The sequence below is a fragment of the Oncorhynchus nerka genome, linkage group LG25 (genome assembly GCF_034236695.1).
Source record: "Oncorhynchus nerka isolate Pitt River linkage group LG25, Oner_Uvic_2.0, whole genome shotgun sequence".
Classification (NCBI taxonomy): Eukaryota; Metazoa; Chordata; class Actinopteri; order Salmoniformes; family Salmonidae; genus Oncorhynchus; species Oncorhynchus nerka.
Genome location: NC_088420.1, coordinates 49,309,473 through 49,326,176, shown reverse-complemented (window position 1 = coordinate 49,326,176; position 16,704 = coordinate 49,309,473). Strand labels below are relative to the sequence as shown.

Genomic DNA, 16,704 nt, shown 5'->3' with positions numbered 1-16,704 from the left:
TGAGTCCAGTGAGATATCTGTGGTGAGACACATTCAACAACAAAACCACCTGATGCGCCTGCCCTCATTAACATATTCGTAGAATATTAACCCCAGAAAGGTTGTGTCAACATGCTGACATATATAAGCCTTTAAACGAATCCACATATTTTCAGAAATGTATGATATCTTTAGTCATTACCTGAATGTATTTTTTTAAATGCATAATTTTAATAGATATCCTTGATATGTAATAGTCATCCCCATATGTCTCATCTAAAACAAGCTAAATCTGACTCATGAAATGTCCAGCGCCCTAAATTATTTTACGTGTTCAGGCCCCGAAAATGATTGTGCTCCTTCACATATCTGAGCACCCATTTGCACCATATACTTAGCAGAAGGCTATACCTGTCACACCCTGACCATAGTTTGCTTTGTATGTTTCTATGTTTTGTTTGGTCAGGGTGTGATCTGAGTGGGCATTCTATGTTACATGTCTAGTTTGTCTATTTCTATGTTTGGCCTGATATGGTTCTCAATCAGAGGCAGGTGTTAGTCATTGTCTCTGATTGGGAACCATAATTAGGTAGCCTGTTTGGTGTTGGGTTTTGTGGGTGATTGTTCCTGTCACTGTGTTTGTTTGCACCAGATAGGCTGTTTAGTATTTTTTTCACGTTTATTGTTTTTGTATACTGTTTGTGTTTTCTTCTTTATTAAAGATGTAAACAAGTAACCACGCTGCATTTTGGTCCACCTCTCCTTCAACTCAAGAAAAGAGTTACAATACCAGGAATGGAAAGGCAAACATTGTCATATTTAATCCCAGTTGCTATTTCCAAAAGCACATCTATTTATTTTTAAAGAATGCATAACAAATTCAGAGCTTCAATCACAACACTTTTGCTCTAAAGATGCAAACGTAAGCCCCCAAAAATATTTTAGTTATTTAACAGAAAATACCAATTCTGCACCCTCAATACCCCTGTCTGCCCTGTTTGTTATGGATGCCAAGGGTGCAGATTGGGTCATCAGGGGTCATCCCTCACAGTCCAGACCAAAGGTGGTGGTAGTGTTGGTCTGTGTTCCACTCCAAACTGTCAATGTTTAAATCATGAATCAAAATTGTGTTGACATTTCAAGAAAATATTGTCATTTCACATAGCCATACCACAAGGTAGCTACTCTACCTACTTCATTCATGACGAGAAAGCTAACTGGAACAAACTATCTAGCTAGCCAACTTGCTAGTTCGCTAGCTGGCTAAATTAGTTAGCTAGCTAGATTATATTAACCAGTATTACAAAATACACCTAAACATTTTAAAAAGTTAGCTGTCACCTTGAGGCTTGATAGGGGTAAATGGGCAATTTTGTTATTTGTTAGCTAATTAAGCTACCAGTTAGCTTTACTGCCCTATCAAGCCTAGCTAGCTAGCCTTACCGGCTGCTGACCAAATTAGCTAACATTCTTGGTTCTAGTTACTAAGATAAAACATCTCACTTATTTGTTTCTCCAGTTGTCAGTTCGACCACACACAGTTAACACACGTATTTGTGGTACCCAAATTCTAAAAGGACAGTTGGAATCCCATAGCAGAAAATATGTGATTGTTGAGTGCTTTTACCAAGCCTTTTACCAAGCCTTTATCCAGAGGGAATACCAAAATTATAGCTAGTGTCTGAACGAATTCTATGGATTTCATATTTGCCAAATTATTGAGCATGTCCTCAAAACTCAAATAAGCATTAGAAATTGTCCTTATTTAACATATACAAATGCATATCAAGATCCTGATATGGACCTCAGTCAAGAGCATATGAATTGTATGTGCTGAGAACATATACTGTGTAGGCCTATTGTCAGTATTTGTCACCATATAGAGAAAATAAGATCTCCACATAGGCCTGTCTTAGGATATCTAAGGAGTCAATACCAAGTGTGATGTCCAAAAATGATTTGTTCATTGATGAAAAATATGGATTTCATATTTGTCAAATTATTAAGCGTGTAAACTCAGAAATGCATGAGAAATTGTCCTTATTTTCAGCATATCAAAAAGCATATCAAGATTCATAGATGGACCTCAGCCAAGAGAAGCATGAATCAATATAGCTTCATATCTTGAATGTGCTGAGAAAACACAGATACTGTATGTGATGTAAACAGTTAGTATTTGTCAACATGAAGAGAGAAAATACGGTGTCACATACATTATCTCAGGATATTGAATCCATATCCGGCCATAGGAAATGTCCATGTGGATTTTTTGAGTAATCCCAATATCATATTTGTCTAAAAGACACATGAATTCAGAATTTGTCATGATATGGTGCATATTCAAAAGTCAAAAAATACTTTGGAAATGGTCTGTATTCTGCAGAATATCAAAAACATGTAATGTAAAGATATCCCCTTATATGAACCATTTTCGTCCAGTGAGAAGTTTTGCTTGTTCTGGGAATGTTTATTTTTAGGTTGCAGGGAGGTTCTGAGAACGTTTTACTCTGGTTCCTTGAAAGTGTTCCTGGGAGGTTTTATTAACGCTATGAGAACAGAAACGATAGGTTATTTTAATGTTTTGAGTAACTTCCTTAAAACGTTCACTTAATGTTTCAGTAAAACCTTGTAAGCACTGCTATCTTATTTGGAATTAGCATTTTTTTAAACTCCAAGCACAGATAGAACACACAATGCAGTTCCTTAGGCATTAATCATGCAAACACACTTCTTTTTTATTCTGACAAGGCATCAGTGAGATTTGAACCTATTATCTCTTGTTCAACCAGGATGGAGCTAGCATGCCATATTTTTTTACACATACAAAGCTGTTAATTTTAGTCTATTCAATCACCCCCCCCCCCCCTCCTTTTTTTTTTTTTTTTTTTAAGTATACAAGCACTCATTAAGATCAGGTGTGGCCAATTATTGAGCACAGCCAACACACCTGAACACACTGAACAATTTTGAGGATAGAGAGAGTTTTGTTGATGCTGAGAATGGAATGTATATGTTTTTAAATAACATTCTTGGAATGTGCTCTGAAAGTTACTAAAGTTTTCCTGTCATTTTTATTGAACGTTTTTATTACGTTCTCAGAACAATTTGAGAACATGACTTAAAGTAGAGCTTTGAGGAAAACTGCAGGAAATGTTATACTGAAGTACTGAAACTCCCACAGAAGAACGTTGTTTCTTTAACGTTCTCTGAACTATTTGAGAACATTCTCAATGTCAAATTAGTTGGAGAACGTTCCTAGAATATTACCACATTTCTTTTTAAATGTAACCGTGTTTAAATGTTTAGGAAACATTCTGTTAAAGTAATGAAATACCAAGAAAAATATGTTTTTCGTCAAGAAACAATCCTACATCATTCCCGGAAAGTTGTGGGAAGGTTGTATGCAACAAAAAAAAACATAGGACAACCATGCTTTCACCAAGCTCTAAGAAACATATTGTTCCCAGAACGGTACGTGCTAAATGGGCTGTAATTTTTTTTTAAACACAGACATGCCAGGTTGATCAAAGCTCTAGTTAATTGTTAAACATGGAAAGCAGCCTTCTGTCACAATAAAAATCCACAACTCACATCAATTAATAACAAACCTTGAAAGAATGATTCACCAAAATGTCTGTTTTTATTCCCTGTTCCATCCCTGGCTCTGCAGGGAACGATAGTGCAGGGTGCGGTGAGTAGGCAGAACGGAGATTCCTGTGAGTGTGCATTGGAAAATAATTGCACGCAGTCAAAGCCATTCATTTAAGACCTTGAGGACCACAGCTCAGTAATTCAGCACCGCAGTCTAGTGGACACCGCACAACACACAACGCAACGGAGGACAGCAAATTCCAGTGGATGGATTCAACCAGTGGTACAATTCTAAGACTTAAAATATATTCAAGATAGAATACAAAGTTTTTACATAGGCTTAACTAAAGTCATCTTTCAGAGGAAAACTTCGTTGGATAAAGAGTTTAGCCACTCTTCGCTTGCGTAATGCTGGTGTAGGCAAAAGTGATATTTGGGATGACTGAATGCGCCAGGCGCCTGGAATCGGGGTCTAGATACTGTAGGCGTTAGGGGTGTTGTGGAGCTGCCGGAGAGCCCCTTCATTATTAAGAAGGATGCTGGTGGGAAATGCCTGGAGACAGAGAGGACGAGATTTTTCGAAAGGCTCTGGAACTGCTGTCGGATCTCTGTTCTAGGGGCGAAGTGCAAAACGACAACTGTGTGGATTTTATATACTATTTTCGAGATCTTGCCAGACCAAGACACTCAGACTCAGGTATGTTGTGTAATGCTGTAACTAATATAAAAATCACGAGATGTATTTAAATAGATTTTCTTTTGCATTGTGAGATTTGAAACTTATGCCAACTCAATTTCAGAAGTTAATGTAGACTATATCTTGGAAAATAGACTTAAAATTGCAACGATTTCAGTGGTTTTTAAAACTGTTTTACCACATTTACCACCACAAAAACGGACACTTTTCCATTGATTAGGAGCTTTAGGAACTTGTTGCATATGCTTTATATCAATTAAAACTGGATAACAGTGCATTGTGTACTTCAATTTAAACGACCTACATGAGCTTGCCTGTGGAGGGGATATGAGCCCCACCCATTCTCCATAGCCTAGATAACATAATGCTTTGAAGATTGCATGACACAGTATTCCAGTGGCAGTATCATTCTAAATTATTCTAAATGTTTTGTATTCTAAATGTTAATTTGACTGTTTATTTATGATGTATATTGCTGTATATTGACTATGATAATAAAACTACCTTTAAAGAGCAACTGCCCCTAAAAACCAACTAATCCCTTTGAAAAGGGCCTATGTGGCATTAACCTGGACTCAGGGGTATATGTAACATAGATACATAAATCCGGGACACACCAATTAGTATGATATGTTATATGTTTATATATATATTAATTTATATTAACATTCACCTAATACATTTTTTGCACTATTGGTTAGAGCCTGTAAGTAAGCATTTCACTGTAAGGTCGACACAGGTTGCACGTGACAAATAAACTTTGATTTGATTTTAATTTGTGGATGTCCATCATCCATTTTGTATGATATGTTATGAATTACAAGTTATGTTACACATTTAAATTGGTACAACATGCTACGAATTGCAATTCATAGAATGTGTTATGAATTTGCAAAATGTATGAAATGTTACGAATTCTAATTCCTTGCTAGGTGGCTAGGTAGCTAACGTTAGCTAGGTAAGGGTTATGGGTTAAGGTTAGGAGTTAGCTGATATGCTAAGTAGGCTAGTTGCAAAGTAACACAAAAAAAGCAGTTGCAAAGTTGCTAATTATCTAAAATGCTAAAGTTGTCCGTGATAAGATTCGAAACCCCCGTGCTAGACGTTTGCATTATTCGCTGACCCATCCAACCAGACCAACCACCCTACTTTCGTTTTTGGCTTAAGTAATTTTACAGTGCATTCAGAAACTATTCACACCACTTTTTCCACATTTTGCTTTGTTGCAGCCTGAATGTAAAATGTATTCAAATTAGATGTGTTTGTCGCTGGCCTACACACAATATCCCATAACGTCAAAGTGGAATTACATTTTTACAAATGTATTAAAAAATGTAAAGAACTGAAATGTCCTGAGTCAATAGGCATTCAACCCATTTGTTATGGCAAGTCTAAATAAGTAAAATATTTGCTTAACAAGTCCTACAATAAGTTGCATGGACTCTGTGTGCAATAATAGTGTTTAACATTATTTTTGAATTACTACTTAATCTCTGTACCCCACACATACAGATTCAACCACAAAGACCAATGAGGTTTTCCAATGCCTCACAAAGAAGAACACCTATTGATAGATGTGTTAAAAAAAAGCAGACATTGAATATCACTTTGAGCATGGTGAAGTTATTAATTACACTTTAGATGGTGTATCAAAATACCCAGTCACTATAAAGATACAGGCGTCCTTCCTAACTTGCCAGAGAGGAAGGTAACCAGTCAGGGATTTCATCATGAGGCCACTGGTGACTTTAAAACAGTTTATTGGCTGTGATAGGAGAAAACTGAGGATGGATCAACAACATTGTAGTTACTCTGCAATACTAACCTAATTGACAGGGTGAAAAGACGGAAGCCTGTACAAAATCAAAATATTCCAAATTATGCATCCTGTTTGCAACAAGGCACTAGAGTAATACTGCAAAACAATTGGCAAAGCAACTTTTTGTCCTGAATACAAAGTGCTATGTTTGGGGCAAATCCAATAGAACACTTTACTGAGTACCACTCTCCATATTTTCAAGCATAGTTGTGGCTGCATCATGTTATGGGTATGATTTTAATAGTTGAGGCACGAATGTATAATGGATGCAGCTATGATGGTAATAGATAACTCATGTCTGACTATAACAGTATACTAACTAGCAGGAACAAACTCAAAACAACGCAGGGCCATAGCAAAACATGTCACACTTGGTTGCATAGTGTAACGGTGTCACCGCTCTTTACACATTTTTTCCTATGTCTGTCATTTCCATTACACGTCACAAATGATAATTTTTGGCGACATTGCTATTTTAGAAAATACCTGGGTCTATAGAAATCTGCCAAATGACAAACGCATTCTAATTAGATCAGATAGGTGTGTTGTAACTCTTGCCTTATAATGACATTAACATACAGTACCAGCCAAAAGTTTGGACACACCTACTCATTCAAGGGTTTTTCTTCATTTGACTATTTTCTACATTGTAAAAACTATGAAATAACACATATGGAATCATGTAGGAAGAAAGTGTTAAACAAATCAAAATATGTTTTAGATTTTAGATTCTTCAAAGTAGCCACCCTTGCCATGATGACATCTTTACACCTTCTTGGCATTCTCTCAACCAGCTTCATGAGGAATGCTTTTCCAAATGTCTTGAAGGAGTTCCCACAAATACTGAGTACTTGTTGGCTGTTATTACTTCACTCTGCAGTCCAACTCATCCCAAACCATCTCAATTGGGTTGAGGTCGGGTAATTGTGGAGGCCAGATAATCTGAAGCAGCACTCCATCACTCTCCTTGGTCAAATATTCCTTACACAGCCTGGAGGTGTGTTTTGGGTCATTGTCCTGTTGAAAAACAAATAATAGTCACACTAAGCGCGAACCAGATGGGGTGGAAAATCGCTTTAGAATCCTGTGGTAGCCATGCTGGTTAAGTGTGCCTTTGAATTCTAAATAAATCACCAACAGTGTCACCAGCAAAGCACCCCCACACCTCCTCCATGCTTCACGGTGGGAATCACACATGCGGAGATCATCCGTTCACATACTCTGCGTCTCACAATGACACAGCGATTGGAACCAAACATCTCAAATTTGGACTCATCAGACCAAAGGACAGATTTCCACCAGTCTAATGTCCATTGTTTGTGTTTCTTGGCCCAAGCAAGTCCCTTATTCTTATTGGTGTCCTTTAATAGTGGTTTCTTTGCAGCAATTCGACCATGAAGGCATTACTCATGCAGTTTCCTCTGTGACTTGATGTTGAGATGTGTCTGTGACTTGAACTCTGTGAAGCATTTATTTGGGCTGCAATTTCTGAGGCTGGTAACTCTAATTAACTCTAATTATCCTCTTCTGTAGAGGTAACTCTATGTCTTCCTTACCTGTGGCAGTCCTCATGAGAGATAGTTTCATCATAGCACTTGATGGTTTTTGCGACTGCCCTTGAAAATGTTTTAAAAGTTCTAGACATTTTCCAGATTGACTGACCTTCATGTCTTAAAGTAATGATGAACTGTCATTTCTCCTTGCTTATTTGAGATGTTCTTGCCATAATATGGACTTGGTCTTTTACCAAATAGGGCTATCTTCTATCTACCTTGTCACAACACAGCTGATTGGCTCAAACGCATTAAGAAGGAAAGAAATTCCACAAACAAACTTTTATCAAGGCGCACCTGTTAATTGAAATGCATTCCAGGTGATTACATCATGAAGCTGGTTGAGAAAATGCCAGGAGTGTGCAAAGCTGTAATCAAGGCAAAGGGTGGCTACTTTGAAGAATCTCAAATATAAAATATATTTTTATTTGTTTAAAACTTTGTTGGTTACCACATGATAGTTTTGATGTCTTCACTACTTTTCTACAATGTAAAAAAATAAGAAAAATAAAGAAAAACCCTTGAATGAGTGTTTCCAAACTTTTGACTGGTACTGTATAATTGCTAAGAATGTGAGAGTAGGGTGACCAGCACCAATGTCAAACACTGTAACCACTGTCCAAATAAGGGATTTCTCTAGGACATATGCTTATTGGGCCAGTATAGTTAGGCCCTGTCCAGAAGAAACCCTAATCCCTAAATAAGTGCCAAGAACATGGTGCTTATTTAACCAGATAGTCAGTTAAGAACAAATTCTTATTTACTATGACAGTCTACACTGACCAAATCTGGACAATGCTGGGCCAATTGTGGACCCCCCTATGGGACTCCCAATCACAGCCAGTTGTGATACAGCCTGGAATCAAACCAGGGTGGCTGTAGTGACACTGAGATGCAGTGCCTTAGACCACTGCGTCACTCGGGATCCCAAGTCACAGCGAGATTGTTGGAGCTAAAGCACAGAGAGATTCTGGCAGCAAAGTTTAATTCATGGCAATAAAAATTAAACACAAGGTAAAAACCTAGGTGTTACAGTATTTAAGATTCTGAACTCAATTTCTAATCAGTCATTAGGAATGTGACCAAAATAGCTTTTTACCAACTGAGGAACATTGCCAAGGTGCGGCTGTTTCTCTCTCAGGCTGATACAGAGAGACTCCTCCATGTTTTTATAACAAGCCGGCTTGACTACTGTAATGCTCTCCTGTCTGGTCTACCCAAGAAGGCCATTGGTCAACTGCAAAAGATACAGAATGCTACAGCAAGGGTACTTAGCAAGATCAGAGCACACATTACACCAATTTTAAGATCTCTGCACTGGCTGCCTGTGAGTTTTAGAAATCATTTTAAGATTATTCTGTTGGTTTTCAAATCAATCCACGACTGTGCACACCAATACATGTCAGACATGCTTTTCAGTTACGTACCCAGTAGGTCTCTCAGGTCCTCTGGCACTGGCCGTTTAACTATCCCAAAGCCTAGGATCAAGAGGCATGGAGAGGCAGCCTTTAGTCATTCTTTTTCCCAGCCTCTGGAATAGCCTGCCAGAAAAACCTGAGGTGGGCCGAAACTGTGGACATATTTCAAAGAGATCTTAAAACATACCATTTTAGATTTGCTTTTCCTTAGGTTGCTTTTTAGCCATTCCGATTTTAATTTTTTTTTTTTTTATCCTGTTATGTTTGTTGCGTAGTAAATATTTCAGTTTTAATTTGAATTGTTTTTAGTTTTTTTGTGAAGCATGTCTGAAATTAAATATACTGAACAAAAATATAAACGCAATATGTAACAATTTAAAATACTTTTCTGAGTTACAGTTCATAGAAGGAAATCAGTCAATTGAAATACATTCACTAGGCCCTAATCTATGGATTTCACGACTGGGCAGGGGTGCACCACCCACTTGGGAGCCAGATCCACCCATTGGGGAGCCAGGCCCAGCCAATCAGAATGAGTTTTTCCCCAAAAAAGGGCTTTATTACAGGCAGAAATACTCCTCAGCATACTTACTAGCCCTTTCCAAACAATGCAGTTAAAAAGTATGAACATTTACAAATAGATAAAAAATAAAATGTTACACAAAAAAATAGCACTAAATACAAGGAGTACCGGTACCGAGTCAGTGTACTGGGGTACAAGGTAGTTAGGGTGATTGGTTGAGGTAATATGTACATATAGTTTTGGTTAGGTGATTGATTTAAGTACTATGTACATGTAGGTAAAATCAAATAAAATATTATTTGTCACATGCGCCAAACACAACAGGTAGACCTTACCGTGAAATGCTTACTTACAAGCCCTTAACCAACAATGCAGTTTTAAGAAAATAAAGTTAAGAAAATATTTACTAAATAAACTAAAAACATTTTTTTTTTTTAAAAGGTAACACAATAAAAGCACAATAATGACGCTATATAAAGTGGGCACCGGTACCGAGTCGATGTGCGGGGGTACTGGTTAGGCAAGGTCATTTGTACATGTACAGTAGGTAGGGGTGAAGTTACGATGCACAGATAATAAACAGTGAAAGGAGCAATGTAAAAACAATTGGGGGAGGCAGGTGTCAATGCAAATAGTACGGGTGGCCATTTGATTAATTATTCAGCAGTCTAATGGCTTTGGGGTAGAAGCTGTTAAGGAGCCTTTTGGACCTATACTTGGCGCTCCGGTACCACTTACCGTGCATTAGCAGAGAGAACAGTCTATGAATTGGGTGACTGGAGTCTTGGCTTGGCCCCATTGATGTACTGGGCCGCACGCACTACCCTCTGTAGTGCCTTACGGTCGGAAGCCGAGCAGTTGCCGTACCAAGAGGTGATTCAACCGGTCAGGATGCTCTCGATGGTTTAGCTGTAGAACTTTTTGAGGATCTGAAGGCCCACTCCAAATCTGTTCAGTCTCCTGAGGGGGAAAAGGCATTGTCGTACCCTCTTCATGACTGTCTTGGTGTGTTTGGACCATGATAGTTTATTGGTGAACTTGAAACTCTCGACCCGCTCCACTACAGCCCTGTCGATGTGAATGGGGGCATGCTCTACCCTCCTTCTCCTGTAGTCCACAATCAGCTCTTTTGTCTTGCTTACGTTGAGGGAGAGGTTGTTGTGCTGAAACCACACTGCCAGGTCTCTAACCTGACCCTTATAGGCTGTCTCATCGTTGTCGGTGATCAGGCCTACCACCGTTGTGTCGTCAGCAAACTGGTGGGGCCCGTCAGGAAGTCCAGGATCCAGTTGCAGAAGGGAGGTGTTTAGTCCCAGGGTCCTTAGCTTAGTGATGAGCTTTGTGGGCAATATAGTGATTAACAATGAGCTGTTGTCAATGAACAGTATTCTCACATAGGTGTTCCCTTTTGTCCAGGTAGGAAAGGGCAGTGTTGAGTGCAATTGAGATTGCGGCATCTGTGGATCTGTTGGGGCGGTATGCAAATTGGAGTGGGTCTAGGGTTTCCGGGATGATGGTGTTGGTTTTAGCCATGACCAGCTTTTCAAAGCATTTCATGGCTACAGTGCAACGGCGCAGTAGTCATTTAGGCAGGTTACCTTTGCTTTCTTGGGCACAGGGACTATGGTGGTCTGCTTGAAACGAAGGTATTACACACTCGGTCAGGGAGAGGTTGAAAATGTCAATGAATACTCTTGCCAGTTGGTCTACACATGCTCTGAGTACAGGTCCTGGTAATCCGTCTGGCCTGTCGGCCTTGTGAATGTTAACCTGTTTAAAGGTCTTGCTCACATCGGCTATGGAGAGCGTGGTCACACAGTTGTCCGGAACAGCTGGAGCTCTCATGCATGCTTCAGTGTTGCTTGCCTCAAAGCGCACATCTGATAGGCTAGTGTCACTGGGCATCTCGTGACTGTGTTTCCCTTTGTAGTCCTACAAGCGCCAGAGCCGGTGTATTAGGATGAAATCTTAGACCTGCATTGACGCTTTGCCTGTTTGATGGTTTGTCTGCGGGCATAGTGGGATTAGTGTCCCGCTCCTTGAAAGCGGCAGCTCTGGCCTTTTGCTCGGTGTGGATGTTGCCTGTAATCCATGGCTTCTCGTTGGGATATGTATGTACGGTCGCTGTGGGGATGACATTGTCAAAGCACTTATTGATGAAGCCGGTGACTGATATGGTATACTCCTCAATGCCATTTGGGGGGTGGGGACAGCAGAAAGTCTGGGTAGCCATTTAATTAACTGTTCAGCAGTCATGTCTTTGGGATCAAAGCTGTTCAGGAGCCTTTAGGTCCCAGATTTGGCGTTCCGGTACTGCTAGCCATGCGGTACCAGAGAGCACAGACTGTGACTTGGGTGGCAGTCAGGAAGAAGAGTATCCAATTGCAGAGGGAGGTGTTTAATGACAGGGTCCTTAGAATAGGGAAGAGTTTGTACGGCACTATGGTGTTGAATGCTGAGCTCAACCGATACCTGACACGGACAATGGTGTTGTAGTGGGAAGATTGGAGTACTGTGATCCAAGAGGTTGTGAGCTCAAATCCAGTGGTGTGTATTCATGGATACCAAAGAAGGTCAGGTTTCCCAAAAAATGTACCAACAAAAAAACATATAAAATAATGTATTTTATCTCTCTGTGCATCATCATTTTCCTTCAATTTGGGAGAGGCTGAATGTACACTACCGGTCAAAAATTTAAGAACACCTACTCATTCAAGGGTTTTTCTTTATTTTTTACTATTTTCTACATTGTAGAATAATAGTGAAGACATAAAAACTATGAATTAACAGATATGGAATCATGTAGTAGCCAACAAAGTGTTAAACAAATCCAAATATATTTTATATTTGAGATTATTCAAAGTTGCCAACCTTAGCCTTGACAGCTTTGCACACTCTTGGCATTCTCTCAACCAGTTTCATGAGGTAGTCACCTGGAATGCATTTCAGTTAACAGGTGTGCCATCTTAAAAGTTCATTTGTGGAATTTCTTTCCTTCTTAATGCATTTGAACCAATCAGTTGTGTTGTGACAAGGTAGGTGGGGTATACAGAAGATACCCGTATTTGGTAAAAGACCAAGTCCATATTATGGCCAGAACATCTCAAATAAGAAAAGCGAAATGACAGTCCATCATTACTTTAAAACCTCTCAGGCTAGCGGGACGCCTGGTGGACAGCTTGTGGAAGCTATAGGAATTGCAATCTGGGAGCTGGAATTACATATGCCCCTATGCTTTCCATTGTAAGAGCATGGGCTCTCTAAAAAAAAGATCCTGTTGGTTTTTCTTTGGATTTTCTCTGACCGTATCTATTGTGTTATAGTCTCATACATTATTCTAACATTTCTACAAACTTCTATCCAATGGTACCAAATCTATATGCGTATCCTGGCTTCTGGGCCTGAGTAACAGGCAGTTTACTTTTGGTACGTCAGTCAGGCGGAAATTCTGAAAAAAGGACCCTAGCCTGAAGAAGTTTAATATATGAAGTTCAGTCAACACGGAACATTTCAATAACTTTTAAAGTTTCTTCAAGTGTAGTCGCAAAAACCGTCAAGCGCTATGATGGAACCGGCTCTCATGAGGACCGCTACAGGAATGGAAAATCTAGTGTTACCTCTGCTGCAGAAGATACGTTCATTAAAGGTACATACAAGTGTCTTAGTACATACAACGTATAACTACAAGTGGGGTGGCAGGTGGCCTAGTAGTTAGAGCATTGGACTTGGAACTGGAATTTTGCAGGATCAAATCCCTGAGCTGACAGGGTAAAAAACTGTCATTCTGCCTCTGAACAAGGCTGTTAACCCACTAGGCAGTCATTGAAAATAAGAATTTGTTCTTAACTGACTTGCCTAGTTAAATAAATTACAAACTTCAGAAATTGCAGCCCAAATAAATGCTTTACATAGTTCAAGTAACAGACACATCTCAACGTCAACTGTTCAGAGCAGACTGTATGAATCAGGCCTTAATTTATTAAGAACAAATTCTTATTTACAATGACGGCCTAACAAAAGGCAAAAGGCCTCCTGGGGCTGGGATTGAAAAACTAATATATACATGTACTGTATATACAGTGGGGAGAACAAGTATTTGATACACTGCCAATTTTGCAGGTTTTCCTACTTACAAAGCATGTAGAGGTCTGTAATTTTTATCATAGGTACACTTCAACTGTGCGAGATGGAATCTAAAACAAAAATCCATAAAATCACATTGTATGATTTTAAAGTAATTAATTAGCATTTTATTGCATGACATAAGTATTTGATACATCAGAAAAGCAGAACTTAATATTTGGTACAGAAACCTTTGTTTGCAATTACAGAGATCATATGTTTCCTGTAGTTCTTGACCAGGTTTGCACACACTGCAGCAGGGATTTTGGCCCACTCCTCCATACAGACCTTCTCCAGATCCTTCAGGTTTCGGGGCTGTCGCTGGGCTATACGGACTTTCAGCTCCCTCCAAAGATTTTCTATTGGGTTCAGGTCTGGAGACTGGCTAGGCCACTCCAGGACCTTGAGATGCTTCTTATGGAGCCACTCCTTATTTGCCCTGGCTGTGTGTTTCGGGTCGTTGTCATGCTGGAAGACCCAGCCACGACCCATCTTCAATGCCCTTACTGAGGGAAGGAGTTTGTTGGTCAAGATCTCACGATACTTGGCCCCATCCATCCTCCCATCAATACGGTGCAGTCGTCCTGACCCCTTTGCAGAAAAGCATCCCCAAAGAATGATGTTTCCACCTCCATGCTTCACGGGTTGGGATGGTGTTCTTGGGGTTGTACTCATCCTTCTTCTTCCTCCAAACATGACGAGTGGAGTTTAGACCAAAAAGCTCTATTTTTGTCTCATCAGACCACATGACCTTCTCCCATTCCTCCTCTGGATCATCCAGATGGTCATTGGCAAACTTCAGACGGGCCTGGACATGCGTTGGCTTGAGCAAGGGGACCTTGCGTGCGCTGCAGGGTTTTAATCCATGACGGGGTAGTGTGTTACTAATGGGTTTCTTTGAGACTGTGGTCCCAGCTCTCTTCAGGTCAATGACCAGGTCCTGCCGTGTAGTTCTGGGCTGATCCCTCACCTTCCTCATGATCATTGATGTCTCAAGAGGTGAGATCTTGCATGGAGCCCCAGACCGAGGGTGATTGACTGTCATCTTGAACTTCAACAGTTGTTGCCTTCTCACCAAGCTGCTTGCCTATTGTCCTGTAGCCTGTCTACAATTTTATCCCTGATGTCCTTACACAGCTCTCTGGTCTTGGCCATTGTGGAGAGGTTGGAGTCTGTTTGATTGAGTGTGTGGACAGGTCTCTTTTATACAGGTAACGAGTTCAAACAGGTGCAGTTAATACATGTAATGAGTGGAGAACAGGAGGGCTTCTTAAAGAAAAACTAACAGGTCTGTGAGAGCCGGAATTCTTACTGGTTGGTAGGTGATCAAATACTTATGTCATGCAATAAAAATGCAAATGAATTACTTAAAAATCATACAATGTGATTTTTTGGATTTTTGTTTTAGATTCTGTCTCTCACAGTTGAAGTGTACCTATGATAAGAAATTACAGACATCTACATGCTTTGTAAGTAGGAAAACCTGCAAAATTGGCAGTGTATCAAATACTTATATAGGCCTATATATATCACAGTGGCAAGGCATATGAACAACCAGGTTAAAGAGGAAACAACGCAATCATCACAACACATGGGTTGTAATATGGCAAGTTTTTCCTGGCTCGGCTTCCCCAGTGATTTTACCCACACACATCTACTGTTCAAATCCCAGGTTAGGACATGTTGAGTAATAATTACAGTACAGCTGAACATGCACAATGTAGCCATTTAAGTTAAAGTGTGTCAAATATTTAAGTATGTATGTTAAAAGCATTGTCTGTGTGTATGTCATATCCCTAACATTGCCAACAGACAAAGAACTATGAACAGGTCTGTGGTTCACAGTTCACCAATCAAGGTGTGATGTGTGATGTCACTTTTTTTGGAGAATGTTTCTTTGGGACCATCAGGCGACATTCTGACAACGGATACACAGAAATGTTCCTGCAACGTTACCATGAAACGTGTCTTCAACAATTGTATCTTATATTCTGAGAGCATGGCAACCATGTTCTGTGTATGTTTGGTGGGACATTGATGGAATATTCTCCCAACCCTTAGAAACCTGGACACATGAATGTTCTTGCAACGTTCCCCTGAGATGTGTCTAGAACATTAATATTTTAAATTCTGAGAACATCGTAACCGCGTTCTGGGTAAGTTCTATTTCACATTAAGGGAATGGTCTTTGGAAACATTCCTTGCACATCACGGGAACATTCATATGCAAACTATATTGAATGACCTAATGAGACTCTTAAGGGAACGTTCTCTAAAGTTGTGGGAACGTTTGTTGTTAGCTGGGTAGTTGCTACACATTTTTGGGGGGGAGTGGGTAAAACTATCATTTTGATATAATGGATGGTCAGTCCTTGCCTCCATAGCTCTGTCTATGAATTTGAGAGTCGTTACATTTCTCTAGTCCCAGCTTTTTACCAAAACAGAAACAGAGTGTCTGATTTGTAATTGTTTCAGTTAAGGATTCTAGCTTGAAGTGACAAATAGTGATTATTGAGCAAATGGAAATTGAGCTGGTACCCCAGTCTAACCACCTTATACTATCAAGTCACAGACCAGAGTCGTTTGTGAGTCATTTTGTCACAGTAGGCTCAATATTAGATGCTGGGCTTGACTGATGCGTTTAAACACGATACAAATTCCATTAAACATGCATGATCCTACGGAACTTCTGCGAACAGATATTTTCCTGAAAGACTCTGTGACCTATTTATTGCACATTACTCCACATAAGCAAGGTTCTATAGACGCAAAATGACAACACCAACGAAAGTGTGGAAACTATTTTTGACCCTCCCATACTGCCAGCCATGTCTGAATAATAGAGGACCACAATGAAACTTGATCCTTGGTTTTGGTCAGGCCCACTTGAGGAGAGAGCCTCGTCTGGTCTGGACAGTCACAAATGGGATTTCTAGTAGGAAACTAACTGGCCATAAAGCTACATAAACTGCTGGCATTAAATGCCTAAGGGCAATGGGCTT

General features: G+C 39.8%; 1 protein-coding gene across 1 annotated transcript in view; it reads left to right on the top strand.

Moving 5' to 3' along the window:
- The first annotated feature begins 3,688 nt into the window (after positions 1-3,688).
- Positions 3,689-16,704, top strand: part of LOC115108978 (synaptotagmin-9-like) — a 51,991-nt gene continuing 38,975 nt past the window's right edge. Inside the window, exon 1 of the mRNA XM_029633526.2 lies at positions 3,689-4,267. Coding sequence (XP_029489386.1) covers positions 4,120-4,267 — 148 coding nt within the window. The 5' untranslated portion in view covers positions 3,689-4,119. The remainder of the gene's footprint in view (positions 4,268-16,704) is intronic.